The sequence below is a fragment of the Physella acuta genome, unplaced genomic scaffold (assembly GCF_028476545.2).
Source record: "Physella acuta isolate Inbredline_101_S28 unplaced genomic scaffold, ASM2847654v3 ptg000123l, whole genome shotgun sequence".
Taxonomy (NCBI): domain Eukaryota; kingdom Metazoa; phylum Mollusca; class Gastropoda; family Physidae; genus Physella; species Physella acuta.
Window position 1 is genome coordinate 211437 of NW_026731642.1, and position 12399 is coordinate 223835.

The 12399-nt window shown below is 34.9% G+C and overlaps 2 protein-coding genes across 2 annotated transcripts; one reads left to right on the top strand and one right to left on the bottom strand.

Moving 5' to 3' along the window:
• Positions 1–1247: 1247 nt before the first annotated feature.
• LOC131934912 (uncharacterized) lies at positions 1248–4719 on the bottom strand. Its single transcript, XM_059291172.1, has 2 exons — positions 4600–4719; positions 1248–3633 (listed from the first exon to the last, which is right to left on the bottom strand). Exon 2 carries the CDS (start codon positions 3584–3586, stop codon positions 1307–1309), a length of 2280 nt encoding a protein of 759 aa, XP_059147155.1. The 5' UTR covers positions 3587–3633; positions 4600–4719; the 3' UTR covers positions 1248–1306.
• A 343-nt stretch (positions 4720–5062) lies between these two features.
• LOC131934917 (pre-mRNA-processing factor 19) lies at positions 5063–12338 on the top strand. The gene is made up of 15 exons (XM_059291181.1): positions 5063–5166; positions 6970–7119; positions 7321–7397; positions 7504–7561; positions 7648–7731; positions 7884–7957; positions 8074–8154; positions 8308–8349; positions 8630–8704; positions 8908–9093; positions 9535–9690; positions 10084–10153; positions 10244–10405; positions 10739–10901; positions 11187–12338. Exons 1-15 carry the CDS (start codon positions 5148–5150, stop codon positions 11332–11334), a joined length of 1545 nt encoding a protein of 514 aa, XP_059147164.1. The 5' UTR covers positions 5063–5147; the 3' UTR covers positions 11335–12338.
• The last annotated feature ends 61 nt before the right edge of the window (positions 12339–12399 follow it).

The following is a 12399-nucleotide window of genomic DNA, read 5'->3' on the forward strand; positions in this document are numbered from 1 at the left end:
CCCCCCCTCAAACTCTCGATTTGCACCCCCCCCCTCAAGATTTCGATTTGCACCCTCCCCCCCCCCCCCCTCAAACTTTCGATTTGCACCCCTCTCAACCTTTCAATTTATTTTTCAAACCCATTTTGGCGCCCCCCCCCCCCCCTCGCTACGCTACTGAGGCACACCTATGACATGACAGTCTGACATCAGCTGACCACCATTGGTCACGCGTGCCTCATGCTTGGCAAGTCTCATTAACATTAGGTTGTGCCAAAGCTGATTTGTGGCATGTTATGTCGCAATTAGTCCACATACAGGCAATCTGTAGGCTATTAGCAGAATACATGTTGAAGATCTGTAGACTATTTGCAGAATACATACAGGCAATCTGTAGGCTATTCACAGGATACATATTGTAGGCTATTAAGAGAATACACACAGACAATCTGTAAGCTATTAGCAGGATACATGTTGAAGATCTGTAGACTATTAGGAGAATACATACTGACAATCTGTAGGCTATTAAAATATTACAAATTCATGTATGCTTTTATAAATGAATTTTGTTTGATCATTAAGTACTGGATGGCCACAAACAACAAGGGTGAAGAGGTGTGTGTGTGTGTGTGTGTGCATGCGCGCGCGCGCGTGTGTGTGTGTGTGTGTGTGTGTGTGTGTGTGTGTGTGTGTGTGTGAAAACCAAACTTGTGAAAATACATCGTAACTTTTAATATTTTACGTATCTAATAGCTTCATAGATACTCAAATTATTTTATCTGAGATATTTTGTCCTGAGATGTTATTTCCTCAGATATATTGTCCTTGAGATGTTTTGAAGTCATTTTGTTCCTGAGATATTTTTTCTGCGATATATATATATATATATATATATATATATATATATATATATATATATATATATATATATATATATATATATATATATATATATATATATATATATATATATATATATATATATATATATATATATATATATATATATATATATATATATATATATATATATATATATATATATATATATATATATATATATATATATATATATATATATATATATATATTGAGATCTGGGAACTGTTGTCTAAGATTTTACTTTAAAATAATTCGTCTGAGGATAACTTTAGTCACTACCCGTTGCCTCTGTAGCCTACTAAAGAACTTAAGCTGAAAATAAACACATTGTTTGAATTATGAGGGTTGAAGTTTTAAAATGAATTAAAAAAAAAAGAGAAGTTCCCAAATAATTCAGCCAATTCGTTCAAGTTTTAATTACAAAGCATTCATCAGCCAATGCGAATTAATAATTTAAATGAATGATATTTTGTTTTATCACAAGGGGTAAAGGAAGTGAAAGGAGAGCTTGGGTGTTCCAGTCAGCGCATCTCGCGATCTGATGTGCGCACGAATGCTGAAGAGATCTCATCTGTAAGGAAATTAGAAATCTCGAGAAATCTTCCAAACTTGACTTCTGTCCTGAAGAGTCAACAGGGGTTTGAATTCCGCGAAGTATTGTATGTAGTGTACACACGTCACACCATTTCAACACAAGGGAAACCAACATAAGAGGAACTGACGTGTTAATGACGTCAGCAATAAAATGTTTCACAAGTTCTTCCGACTGTTGGTCAGGATTGTCTGTGCAATATTTGTTGGAACATAACTTGCAGCTGTTTTTTAAACTAATATTTGGAAAAAGCCCAGCTTTTATAAAAATCTTGACCATTTCAATAGAACTTTCCAAGTCTTTCAAATGAAAGCCATTCAGGAGCTGTGGTCTCCATTGATACTGCAGGCAAAATGACTCCGATAGACACGCGTTGTAAAACAGCAACATATCTGCTGCTGCTATTATCATAGGGGCTTTCTGGTTCATATTCTGAATTCTCAGACTCTCCGAGTTCTGCGCCTGTCTGGCAGCGTAAGGAGCGTAGTAGATTCTCATGGGAGGCTGGATAATGAGATCTAGAGGGTGGGCTCCATGGAAGGTGTTGTTGTCTGGGGAGTTGGGGTTCGCTCCTGCTTTGATGAGCGCAGTGATGCATGCTTGGGTCAGCATAACCTTGACCTGCGTCAGGTCTTTGTGTTTCCCTGATGCCACGAAGTTACACAAGGAAGTTGAGTTATTTTCAGGATAAGTGACCTCACTAATAGGTACTAATGCCCCAAGGTTATAGATTGGAGATGAATTACAATCAAGATAAGAGACCACACAACTAGTTACTGATGCCCCGCAGTTGTAGATAGGAGATAAGTTACTATCAGGCCCAAGGTTGAGTGAAGCATCCGATCGCGTTTTGTCTGTGGCAAAATGTCTGAACAGACAAGCGCTTACATCGTGAATGATGCCAACCTTTTTACCCGGCATTACACTCTCTCTAGGCGGAGATCTGAGACCCAGCGCCACAAAATGAAGCGGGGAAAGTCCTCTGCTTCTGTGGAACAGGAACCCATCAGTGTAGTACAGGTTATCACGTGACTGGGCGTAGAGTTTCCCGTCTTCCGTGTGGTGGAATTCTGTCGCTTGTTCTAGTGCTAGTTTATCTGGGTCAGCGCCATGTTGGAGTAAGGTTTGGATGGCTGTGACGTCATGCCTCCAGCAGGCGAGATGGAGAGGGGAGACGACTAGGTTGACAAACTGATGAATCCAGGTATCTGTGAGTGGGAATTCACAGGCGACGCGGATATCTACCAGCCGGTTCAACTCTTGCCTCAATGTTTTAGTGCTCGCAACATCTCCATTCTTCGTGTGTTGGGTGTCCGTAAAGTCTTTATTCTTCGTGTGTTGGGTGTCATCGAGGTCTTCATTCTTCTTGTGTGGGGTGTTCGGAAAGTCTTCATTCTTCGTGTGTGGGGTGTCCGTAAAGTCTTCATTCTTCGTGTGTGGGGTTTCCGTAAAGTCTTCATTCTTCGTGTGTGGGGTTTCCGTAAAGTCTTCATTATTCGTGTGTGGGGTGTCCGTAAAGTCTAAATTCTTCGTGTGTGGGGTTTCCGTAAAGTCTTCATTATTCGTGTGTGGGGTGTCCGTAAAGTCTAAATTCTTCGTGTGTTGGGTGTGATGAGATTGGGTTCTACAAGCTGGACCGGACAGAACTTGACTTGTGTCACCGACTAATGCTAAGTTTGCGTCAGTACCAGTAACACTTCCGCTTTGTTTTTCCTTTTCAGGCTCCTCGTGTAGGTAAAGAAAATAGCCCAACAGCAATGGGCAGCCAGTAAAGACAGCACTAACTGTTATAGTCGGATGTGGACAGGTAAGTTTCTCATCAAACCGACAACTGTTCATCTCCTTGTCATCTTCATGAACCATAAAACCTTTGTTTTTCAAATATATCAGAAAACTATCTTTTGTTCCGTATCTTTGTCTCATGACGGATATTTTCTTATCCTCGAATCCATATTTTGAATAGGAATCTGGATCGCTGTCATGGGTTGTTTGAAAATGAAAACTTTCAGATGGAATTGTTTCGTTGTCTGATGAAACAGAAAATCTTTTCCAAACGCAACTCTCCAAAATGTTGCTGATAGTAGTCAGATCGTTGCTAAAAATGAAGCTGCTCAAAACACATCCGCAAGCCATTTTTGCTGAAGTCAAGTACAGGTGTGTGTCTGTTTGAGGAAGAGGTCCTATGGAAATACAGATCTATATTCAATGATAACATAAAAATATAATAATTATGTAAAGTTCCTTTTTAGACCTAGCGATACATATGTTTATATGTTTCTGTGAACTAGGCAAATGACGGGATAGTTTGGTCAGCACGATGTCTAGCTTTACTTTCCCCAACTAAGTCAGGTAAAAATTAGAGCTAGGTGAACTCAGGCACGTCATACAGTCGTAAATCAGCTAATACCTCGATACCACGCCGTCGCATTGAATAATACATCTTTAAACTTCAAATTGGTATCAAGCATAAATGGGAGAGTGACCCGCCACAACTGTATGACGTCACTTGAGTATGATAACTGGACAGCTGCACATTTTTAATAATGGCGGGGAAAAAAGTAAGAAGCGGGATTTCGTGTTGGTCTAACCCTCCCCCCCCCCCTCCCCCCCTCCGCCGAATTTTAGCGACAATAAAACTACTGGTTTTTTTTTTTTGTTTTTTTTTTGGTTTGTGTATGACAAATATTATTTCTTGTACTTTGTTCAAAGTAATTTTCTTTCATAAATCCCACGCATGCTTTAATCCGTCATTGGAACAAAGTAAAAAAAAATGCCCCTTTTAAGGTCGAAAGTAAAGAGTCATCTTTTATGTGTACTTACCGCCCTTTGACTCGATTCCCTCCCCTATATAATAAAAGGGTCATCCATTTATGAAGTCCACAAAAATTGAGAATTATAGATCCCCGTTCCCCCGTTCACACGCGTCTACTTTCGATTTATTTAATTTTCAGAAACTAGAAGTATTAAACATTTATTTTTTGTATGTAATAGGATTTTTTTTCAGCACTCGTAGATGTCACTAACAAGCGCTACGTCAGGCAATATATTAAAGAATTAAAAAAAAAATTAACGAGTCATATTAAAGGGTCAAGCAACTATTTACCGTACATAAATATTCGGTTCCAAGCAACAGACAAATCACAAACCTGTTTGATTACTTTGTACGCGAAATGCACATCTTTTATTCACCTGATATAATAAGAACAGAAAAGCGTGTCAATTGTTAGATTTTAGAAGCAAACGCGAAGTGTATTTGTAGATGTCAAGCAGCGAATTACACATAACAAAGACATATTTATTTATAGTTATATGCCTGTGTGTTTTTGGCACCGAATGAGAAAACGTAGATACCCAGGTTATACCAGAGCTTCTCACTATTTTTACGTTCCTTGAATAGGTGCCAATGCCATTTTACATAGACCTAGTTAAAAATACAATAAAGATTAATCTTTTAAAATTTAAATACAAGAGGTAGGCTATTATAAAATTAACCTTACATAGTTAACTAATATGAAAGTATTTACAACATTAAAAAAAATCATAAGTATAAAAGAAGTTTGTGTTTAGACTATTTTACAAAACATTAGCCTAGTTTTATTTTTTATTATGCTCCTGCATTGTAGGCTTTTTTGTTTTATGGATTTTCGGGTCAGCTTTTGCTAAACCCAATTTAGTCACGTGACTATATTTCAACATGGCGCTTTGCTGTGCAAGTGCGTGAATATTGTCAATATAACATTTTAAAATAGTTTTATTGGTATTTTAATGCATTCTATTTGTCTACTGGACAATCAGTTTTTCTTAATTTTGTTTAATTAAAATTTATTTAGACAGTATAATTAAAAAAAATATATTTGGAGACGTTAAGAATCTTAGAATCTTTACCTACACCTGACGCCGGCGATTAAAAAATTAAAATTTTTGTTCCGAATTTAAACAATTTTTGTTAGCATGCATTTCCAAGGCAGAACCTAATTTTATCTAAATTATTATTTTATTATTATCCAGTTATATCTAATCTAGATATAGATCTATGTAATCCGATAGGTTCTAATGATTTATCTCTTTTAGATTGGGTGCACTATCTTGAAGTGTCTTGAAGGATTATTTCCCTTTTTTGCAACTTCTTAGGAGTAGAACTGAATTGTGTAGCCTACTGTAGAATAATTAGTTGACTGGGTTTTTGTAATTCATTATTTATTGGTTAGGCCAACTTTGTCGAATCAATTTCTGGTAAAACTATTTTAGCGTATTTTATTCCCCCCTTCACGTTCACTTCCAGTTTAGCGTATTTTATTATAAACACAACCGAAACACACAAAAACAGTAGGAAAACATTGGGCTTATTTCTTTATGAAGTTTTGTTTTAGTTTTAATAATTTACTTTTGTCAAAACTTGAGAAAAATCCAAATTTGGAGTATTCATTGTGCTATGTTCGTGTGACAGTTAAGATATTCATGGCAATAAGTGAAGTACGAAACTCACAGTTGCAAGGCGGTTATGTTTGTATTGATACAAGTATCTCCCACGCATGCTACTATTAATAAACTTTTATGAACTCACAATGACCCCAAAACTGAGACCAACACCATTTCAAATACCTATTGCCCAAGCTATGACATATGGTGAAGATAAAAGTCAATTCACGGTGAAACCTCGACCGTGTAGGGATTTTTCTCCTGCTGACGATCACACCACTATTTAATTGGAACTGTCCTAATGCTTTTTACTGTTTTATTTTCACCTTTTCTAATAAACACATTCATAAAAAAATAAGTAGATCTAGATCTAGCTCTAATCCTAGTGTTTTCTTACGTTTTTGTGTGTTTCGGTTGTGTTTATAATAAAATACGCTCAACCGGAGGTGAATGCGAAGCGGCGAATAAAATACGCTAAAATGGAGTTTTGCCTCAATTTCTTATAGGAGGGCTTTATAATGGGCTACTGTAGCCTCGACTGAATTAAGTGTGCCATGTGAATGTGTGTCATCCATCGGCCACTAGATTTAGATTCTAATCTAGATCTATTAGCCTATATTTTGGCGATTTGCATTGATCTATATTATTCTATATTCTAGCTAGTTTTTTAACTTTATAATAGGTTTTTCATAGCTAGGTAATGCAGTGTTTCATTTTAGTCAGTCGAGATGCGGTCCTCACTGGGATAAATACAGCAAGTCTTCACTAATTTTTAATTTTAGCCCTACTCTTGGCCTTTATGTATTGTTCAAAGATGACAGTAAATTGAAAAAAAATATTGGCATAGGACCTACTTGTTTGTTTCATGGAGAATAAATTTTTTTAAATGTATTTTAAAGTAGGCCTACCCATAGTCTTAAATGTGTTATTTAGGCCTATAAGTATAGCTAGTTGGTGTTACCATATGAAGTAAATAAGCTGATAGAGCCTACTACAAATTACAAATTCTATGTTTCTCCCTATCTTGTCTTACCATATCAATGATTGCATTCTTTTATTTTGAAACCAAGTCTTATCTAATGATTGAATTATTTCAGTTAGTAACGAAGTACCTGAACAGCCTGTAATTTCTCCTGTTTCTGGACACATCTTTGAAAGAAGATTGATTGAAAAGTTCATTCAAGAAAATGGCACAGACCCCATTGCAAATGAAAAGTTGTCAGTTGACATGCTTATACCAGTCAAGAGTAAGTTAGCTTTGTTTCAATTTGTTGGTCTTTTAGTAAATCATTATTAGCTCAGTTAAAAAAAGGAATTTTCAAAATACTTAAAATCTTAACTCCAATTTGGATTTTAAAAAAAAACAATTTTCTTTCTAGTCTCACTTAGATATTTACATTTTTATACCAGAACCTGAAGTAAAATAATTTGTAACAAATTTCTTTTAGCATCAGCTATTGTTAAACCAAGACCACCATCAGCCACAAGTATTCCTGCTATTCTCAAGTCTCTTCAAGATGAATGGGTAAAATAGTTTTACTAATAACAATCCTGTATAGGCCTCACTTTCAAATTTATATCATGTGTGATATTTAATATTTTGTTTCATCAATTTTATTTCACTTTTTAAGGATGCAGTAATGCTGCATAGCTTTACACTGAGACAGCAACTGCAGACAGCCAGACAAGGTAAAAATTGATTCTTATATATCATTTGTTACTAATACTGTAGCAAGAATGGATAGAGTTGTAATGGTTTTATCTTGTCTTTGCAGAGTTGTCTCATGCTTTGTACCAGCATGATGCTGCATGTCGTGTCATTGCTCGTTTGATCAAGGAAGTCACAGCAGCCAGAGAAGGTACTGATTTCTCTCATTGTTCTTTACCCCCATTGCACATGTTCTCATAGTAAGATTAATTGTAAAAATATAAATATGTTATGATGCTCACATACCTAATGTGAAGCAAGATTCTTTTAGTGGTGTTTAAATATTTGTCCATGCTGTTGCAGCTTTGGCCACCTTGAAACCACAGGCTGGTCTCACAGCAGCAGTCCCTGGCTACAATGCTCCTGCTCCCAACCCAGTAAGTTTTTATTTTTTTATGCTTGGGTTTGTAAATTTCTTCACTTAAAAATTATTTCATTATTGGTTGATAAGTAATTTCCACTGTTTGATTATATGAGATGTTATTTCTTCCAGTCTATTGCTGCCGATGCAGGACCAGAGTCTGCTTCACAACCTGCTGAGGAGGCTGTCATGAGTGATGACATTATTAAAAAGGTTGAACTCCCAATAAGTTAATTAATGATGCAATTAAGAGTGCTAACTTCTTGATATTTAATTTGATATATTATTGGGTTAATTATTAATCATTGAATCAAAGGATTTATTTTCTTTTTTCAACATTTAATAAAGATTAATTTTGTTTCACAGCTCCAAGACAAAGCTACACTTCTTACTGCTGAAAGAAAGAAGGTAAAATTGTTTCGTTTTTTAAATAACAATTTATAATTATTTCCCTAAGACTTGAATGCTTCATTCTGCCCCTCAAAGAGAACTTTAAGGTGTTTGTTCACTTGTGGTGTTGTGATTTGTCCAGCTTGTTTACTATTTCTTGTGCAAGCAGTTTTATAATGCTTTAGTTGACGGCCAATAAGTGTTCTCATTACAGCATTTTCTTTGTTAGATTAGTACACCTTTTAAATGATGGAGTAATTCAAAACATTTAATCTAAATCAATATAATTCTTTTCCAGCGTGGTAAAACAGTGCCAGAGGGATTGGCCTCAAGTGAAGATATTCGAAATTATCGTCAATTGGCTTCCCATACGGTAATTATTATTTCAATCCAGTTTGTTTAAATATTATTTAGTTCATACTATTGGAGCCTATTCACATTTCATCATTTTTCTACATCTTTAATCAGTTTTGCTGAAATAATTGAATGCTTGTCAGTTGTTCCAAACTGAAATACATCATATTACTTTTTAGTAATAGGCAGGACATGCATCTATTGAAGAGCTTTTTATTCTAGGGTCTACACAGTGCTAGTGTTCCTGGTATCCTAGCTGTTGATGTCTGTCTAAGAGACACCTCCAGGATTGTCACTGGTGGCAATGATAAGAATGCTGTTGTCTTCAACAAAGATACTGAGCAGGTCATGGCTATCCTCAAGGGTCATACAAAGAAAGTTACAAGTGTCATCTACCACCCCGAGGAGGTACATTTTATGTGTTTTATTTTTTATGGTCATTAAGATTTTTTCATTATCCTCTGGTCTGTCTTCTTTTCCTCTGCTTCAGTTCTGCTTTTTTCTAGTATAACTAATTAAGCATATGCTGTTGAATGCTTTTCTCTAGTACTTAGTTTAAGCATTTAAGGTTAAAATTGTGTGTAGAAATTTCTGCTTTACCAATCCGATTACTTTTTTTATCTGGGTTTCATATTGATATCCTTATGAAAGCTTATATCAGTTGAAAAACTTTTTCTTAAGAGACGTTTTGTCTTTGGATTCCATTTGTACTTATCTGTTCAACTAAAATTGTTAAGTAGTATGGCTACCTTAAATTTTTTAGTGAGAAAAGAAGAAATACTTGTAAAATATTGGTTACTATTTGTTTGTCCCCTTGCTTTATCACTGTTTACCATCTCCTACATCCAGGAACTGGTTATCACTGCCTCCCCTGACAACACCATCAGGGTGTGGGGAATCACAACTGCATCCTGTGGTCAAATCATCCGGGCCCACGATGCTCCTGTCACTGGTATCAGCTTGCATGCAACAGGCGACTACCTGCTATCATGTTCCACAGATATGGTAAGATGCATTTTCCTGTACACAAGAAAATGTTTACTTTTTTAAATTTTCTAGCATCTCATGGCTTGTAGGTATTATTTGTCATGATTAAAATACTTGAGAGTGGATTTTTTCTATAAAGGAATTGTTAAGTCTTCAGGTGTATGAATAGATCTTTGAAACAGGACATACAAATTTTATTTTAAAATGTGAATCTCTTATGGATTAGTTGAGTCTAAATATGTATTTAATGAACAGTAACAATATGTTAAAGTATATCACTTTTGTATGATTATTATGACAATTAAATGTTATTAATTATCTGTCAATTTATGTAGCAAACTTCAAGTAAAAAGCCATGTTTCTTATCTTACCAAATTTGACCTGAGATTAACAAAATTATTCTTTTCCTAGTATTGGGCTTTCTCTGATATTCGAACTGGACGTATATTGACCAAAGTTGCTGAAAAATCTGGACAAATGTGTAAGTAAAAGATAGTGTTTTCATTTTTAAAAATTGTAATTTTTAAAAATTTCATCATATTTAAAAATCATGTCTTTTTTTACATGGCAGCTTCTGCCTTGACCTGCGCCCAGTTTCACCCTGACGGTCTCATCTTTGGCACTGGCACTGATGATTCTGTTATAAAGATCTGGGATCTTAAAGAGAGAACAAATGTAGCAAACTTCCAAGGACACCAAGGGCAGATTACAAGCATCTCATTTTCTGAAAATGGTGGGTTTTCAATCAAGTACTTTCATCACAAAAATATTAAAATTTGACATCATGAACAACAGGTGGCCTTTGTGAAAATCTGTGTAGTCTACTTCATCATCCCTAACTGTACATGCCCAAGACACATGGGGCAGTTAAAGTAAGAGTATCTGTTTGAAAGATCTAGGTATCTATCAGCACTATGCGCAGCAGCCTTTCTTTCTAAAGTGAGTCAGTTACCCCTCAGAGTTGAGTTGACTCTGGGACATCCTGAATCCAAACCAAGATCCTAGCTTGAGATTTTACTTTAAGATTTTTTAAACTGTTTTTTCACTAGCACTGTTATTGTTTCAGGTTATTATCTAGCAACATCAGCTGAAGACTCAGTTGTTAGGTTGTGGGATCTTAGGAAGCTCAAGAACTTTAAGACTCTACAGTTAGAAGATAACTATCAAGTCAAAGGGCTTAGTTTTGACCAGAGTGGAACGTACCTTGCTGTAGCTGGCTCTGATGTTAGGTGAGATTATATAAAAATTTCAATTTTTGTTAAGATAATTGTAATTTTAATTTTATTATTCATTTTTTTAAACTGAATATTTAATTTTTTGCTGATGTGATTTTTAAACTTATATTTTTAAATTTATTTTAATTTACTTACTGAAAGTGGGAACTAAAAATTTACTTTTTATGCATATTTCATTGTTCTTAAATTAATTTCTCAATCCATATTTTGAACGATTTATGATCATTTTACTTTTTTAGTATAGTTTGTTTCAATAACTGGTGAATGTTTTTATTTCAGGGTGTATTTGTGCAAACAGTGGAGCGAGCTTGCAGTTTTTAATGACCACACTGCTGCTGCCACTGGGGTGAGATTCGGCCACAACTCAACATTCATTACATCCGTCAGTATGGATCGTTCAGTCAAGTTTTTTGGTCCTGTTGAGTAAAAGTTTGATGTGTGTGAGACTGTTTTATTAGGCTAATGGAGTTACACTTATTTTATTTTAATGGCTAAATTTTTAAGAGAAGTAGTGATTTGGTTTTCTAAAGTACAAGATCTGTTATGATAATCACTGTGTTTTCCTTTTATCCTCAATAGATGTTCATATATGTAATTTTTCCAATGTTTTAGGAAATTTCTTTGTTTAAAAATTTTGATAAGAGCTTAAAAAAAGTACTTTTAAACTTACATTTCACTATTACTACCTTAAAATGTAAACTAACACTGGAAAAAAAAAATTTCATAAATCTGATTGAAAGAACTGCAGCTGGAATAAAGAGGTCTGGGGGTCGTCTATCCTTAAGTGTTGGTTGTTTGGAACATCAACTTACACTGATTTGCCTTATCAGTGTTATTTCACCCCATGCTAGTTAAACTTTTTAGAATGTACAGGTTATACTTTTAGTGGGTATCAAATGTGTTTTTATAATATCCGAGTAACACAATACATCTGAAAAGACTGTTTGGTGGGGAGTTGTCTTTGTTTCATGTCATAAACAGTTTGTTTTGTGGCTTTGTGTGAATGTTTTTTGTACATTTGATGAGGTTTTTACTATACTTGCAACTGTTGACCAATGCTGGGTTCAGTGAGTGTTTAGTCCCACATAAACAGCTCAGTACTCTGTAGCTTTTATTGAGACACTTGACTTGATTCAATAGAAGTTAAGTTTAACATGTACTATACTACAAAAAAGGGAAAATTAAAATGTATATTTTTGTGATCAAGTGTTTAAGAAACTAGTAGTGTATTTCCATTTATGATTCATGTCTTATGATTTTTTTTATATTAATTAAAGCAAATGAGAAAATTTTTAGCTTATAAAAATCATGCCTAGACTTGAAACAGATTTAGTACTGTAACAGTTAATATTAATTCACTCAAATTGTTTTTACTTTTCATTATTTCACAACTATTGTTCATCTTCTATATTAAAAGCTGTAATGCCAAGTGTTGTTGGGTTTGAAGTTTTGTGTAAAGTCTCTTGGTTTTTTATATCGGTTTAAAAGACAA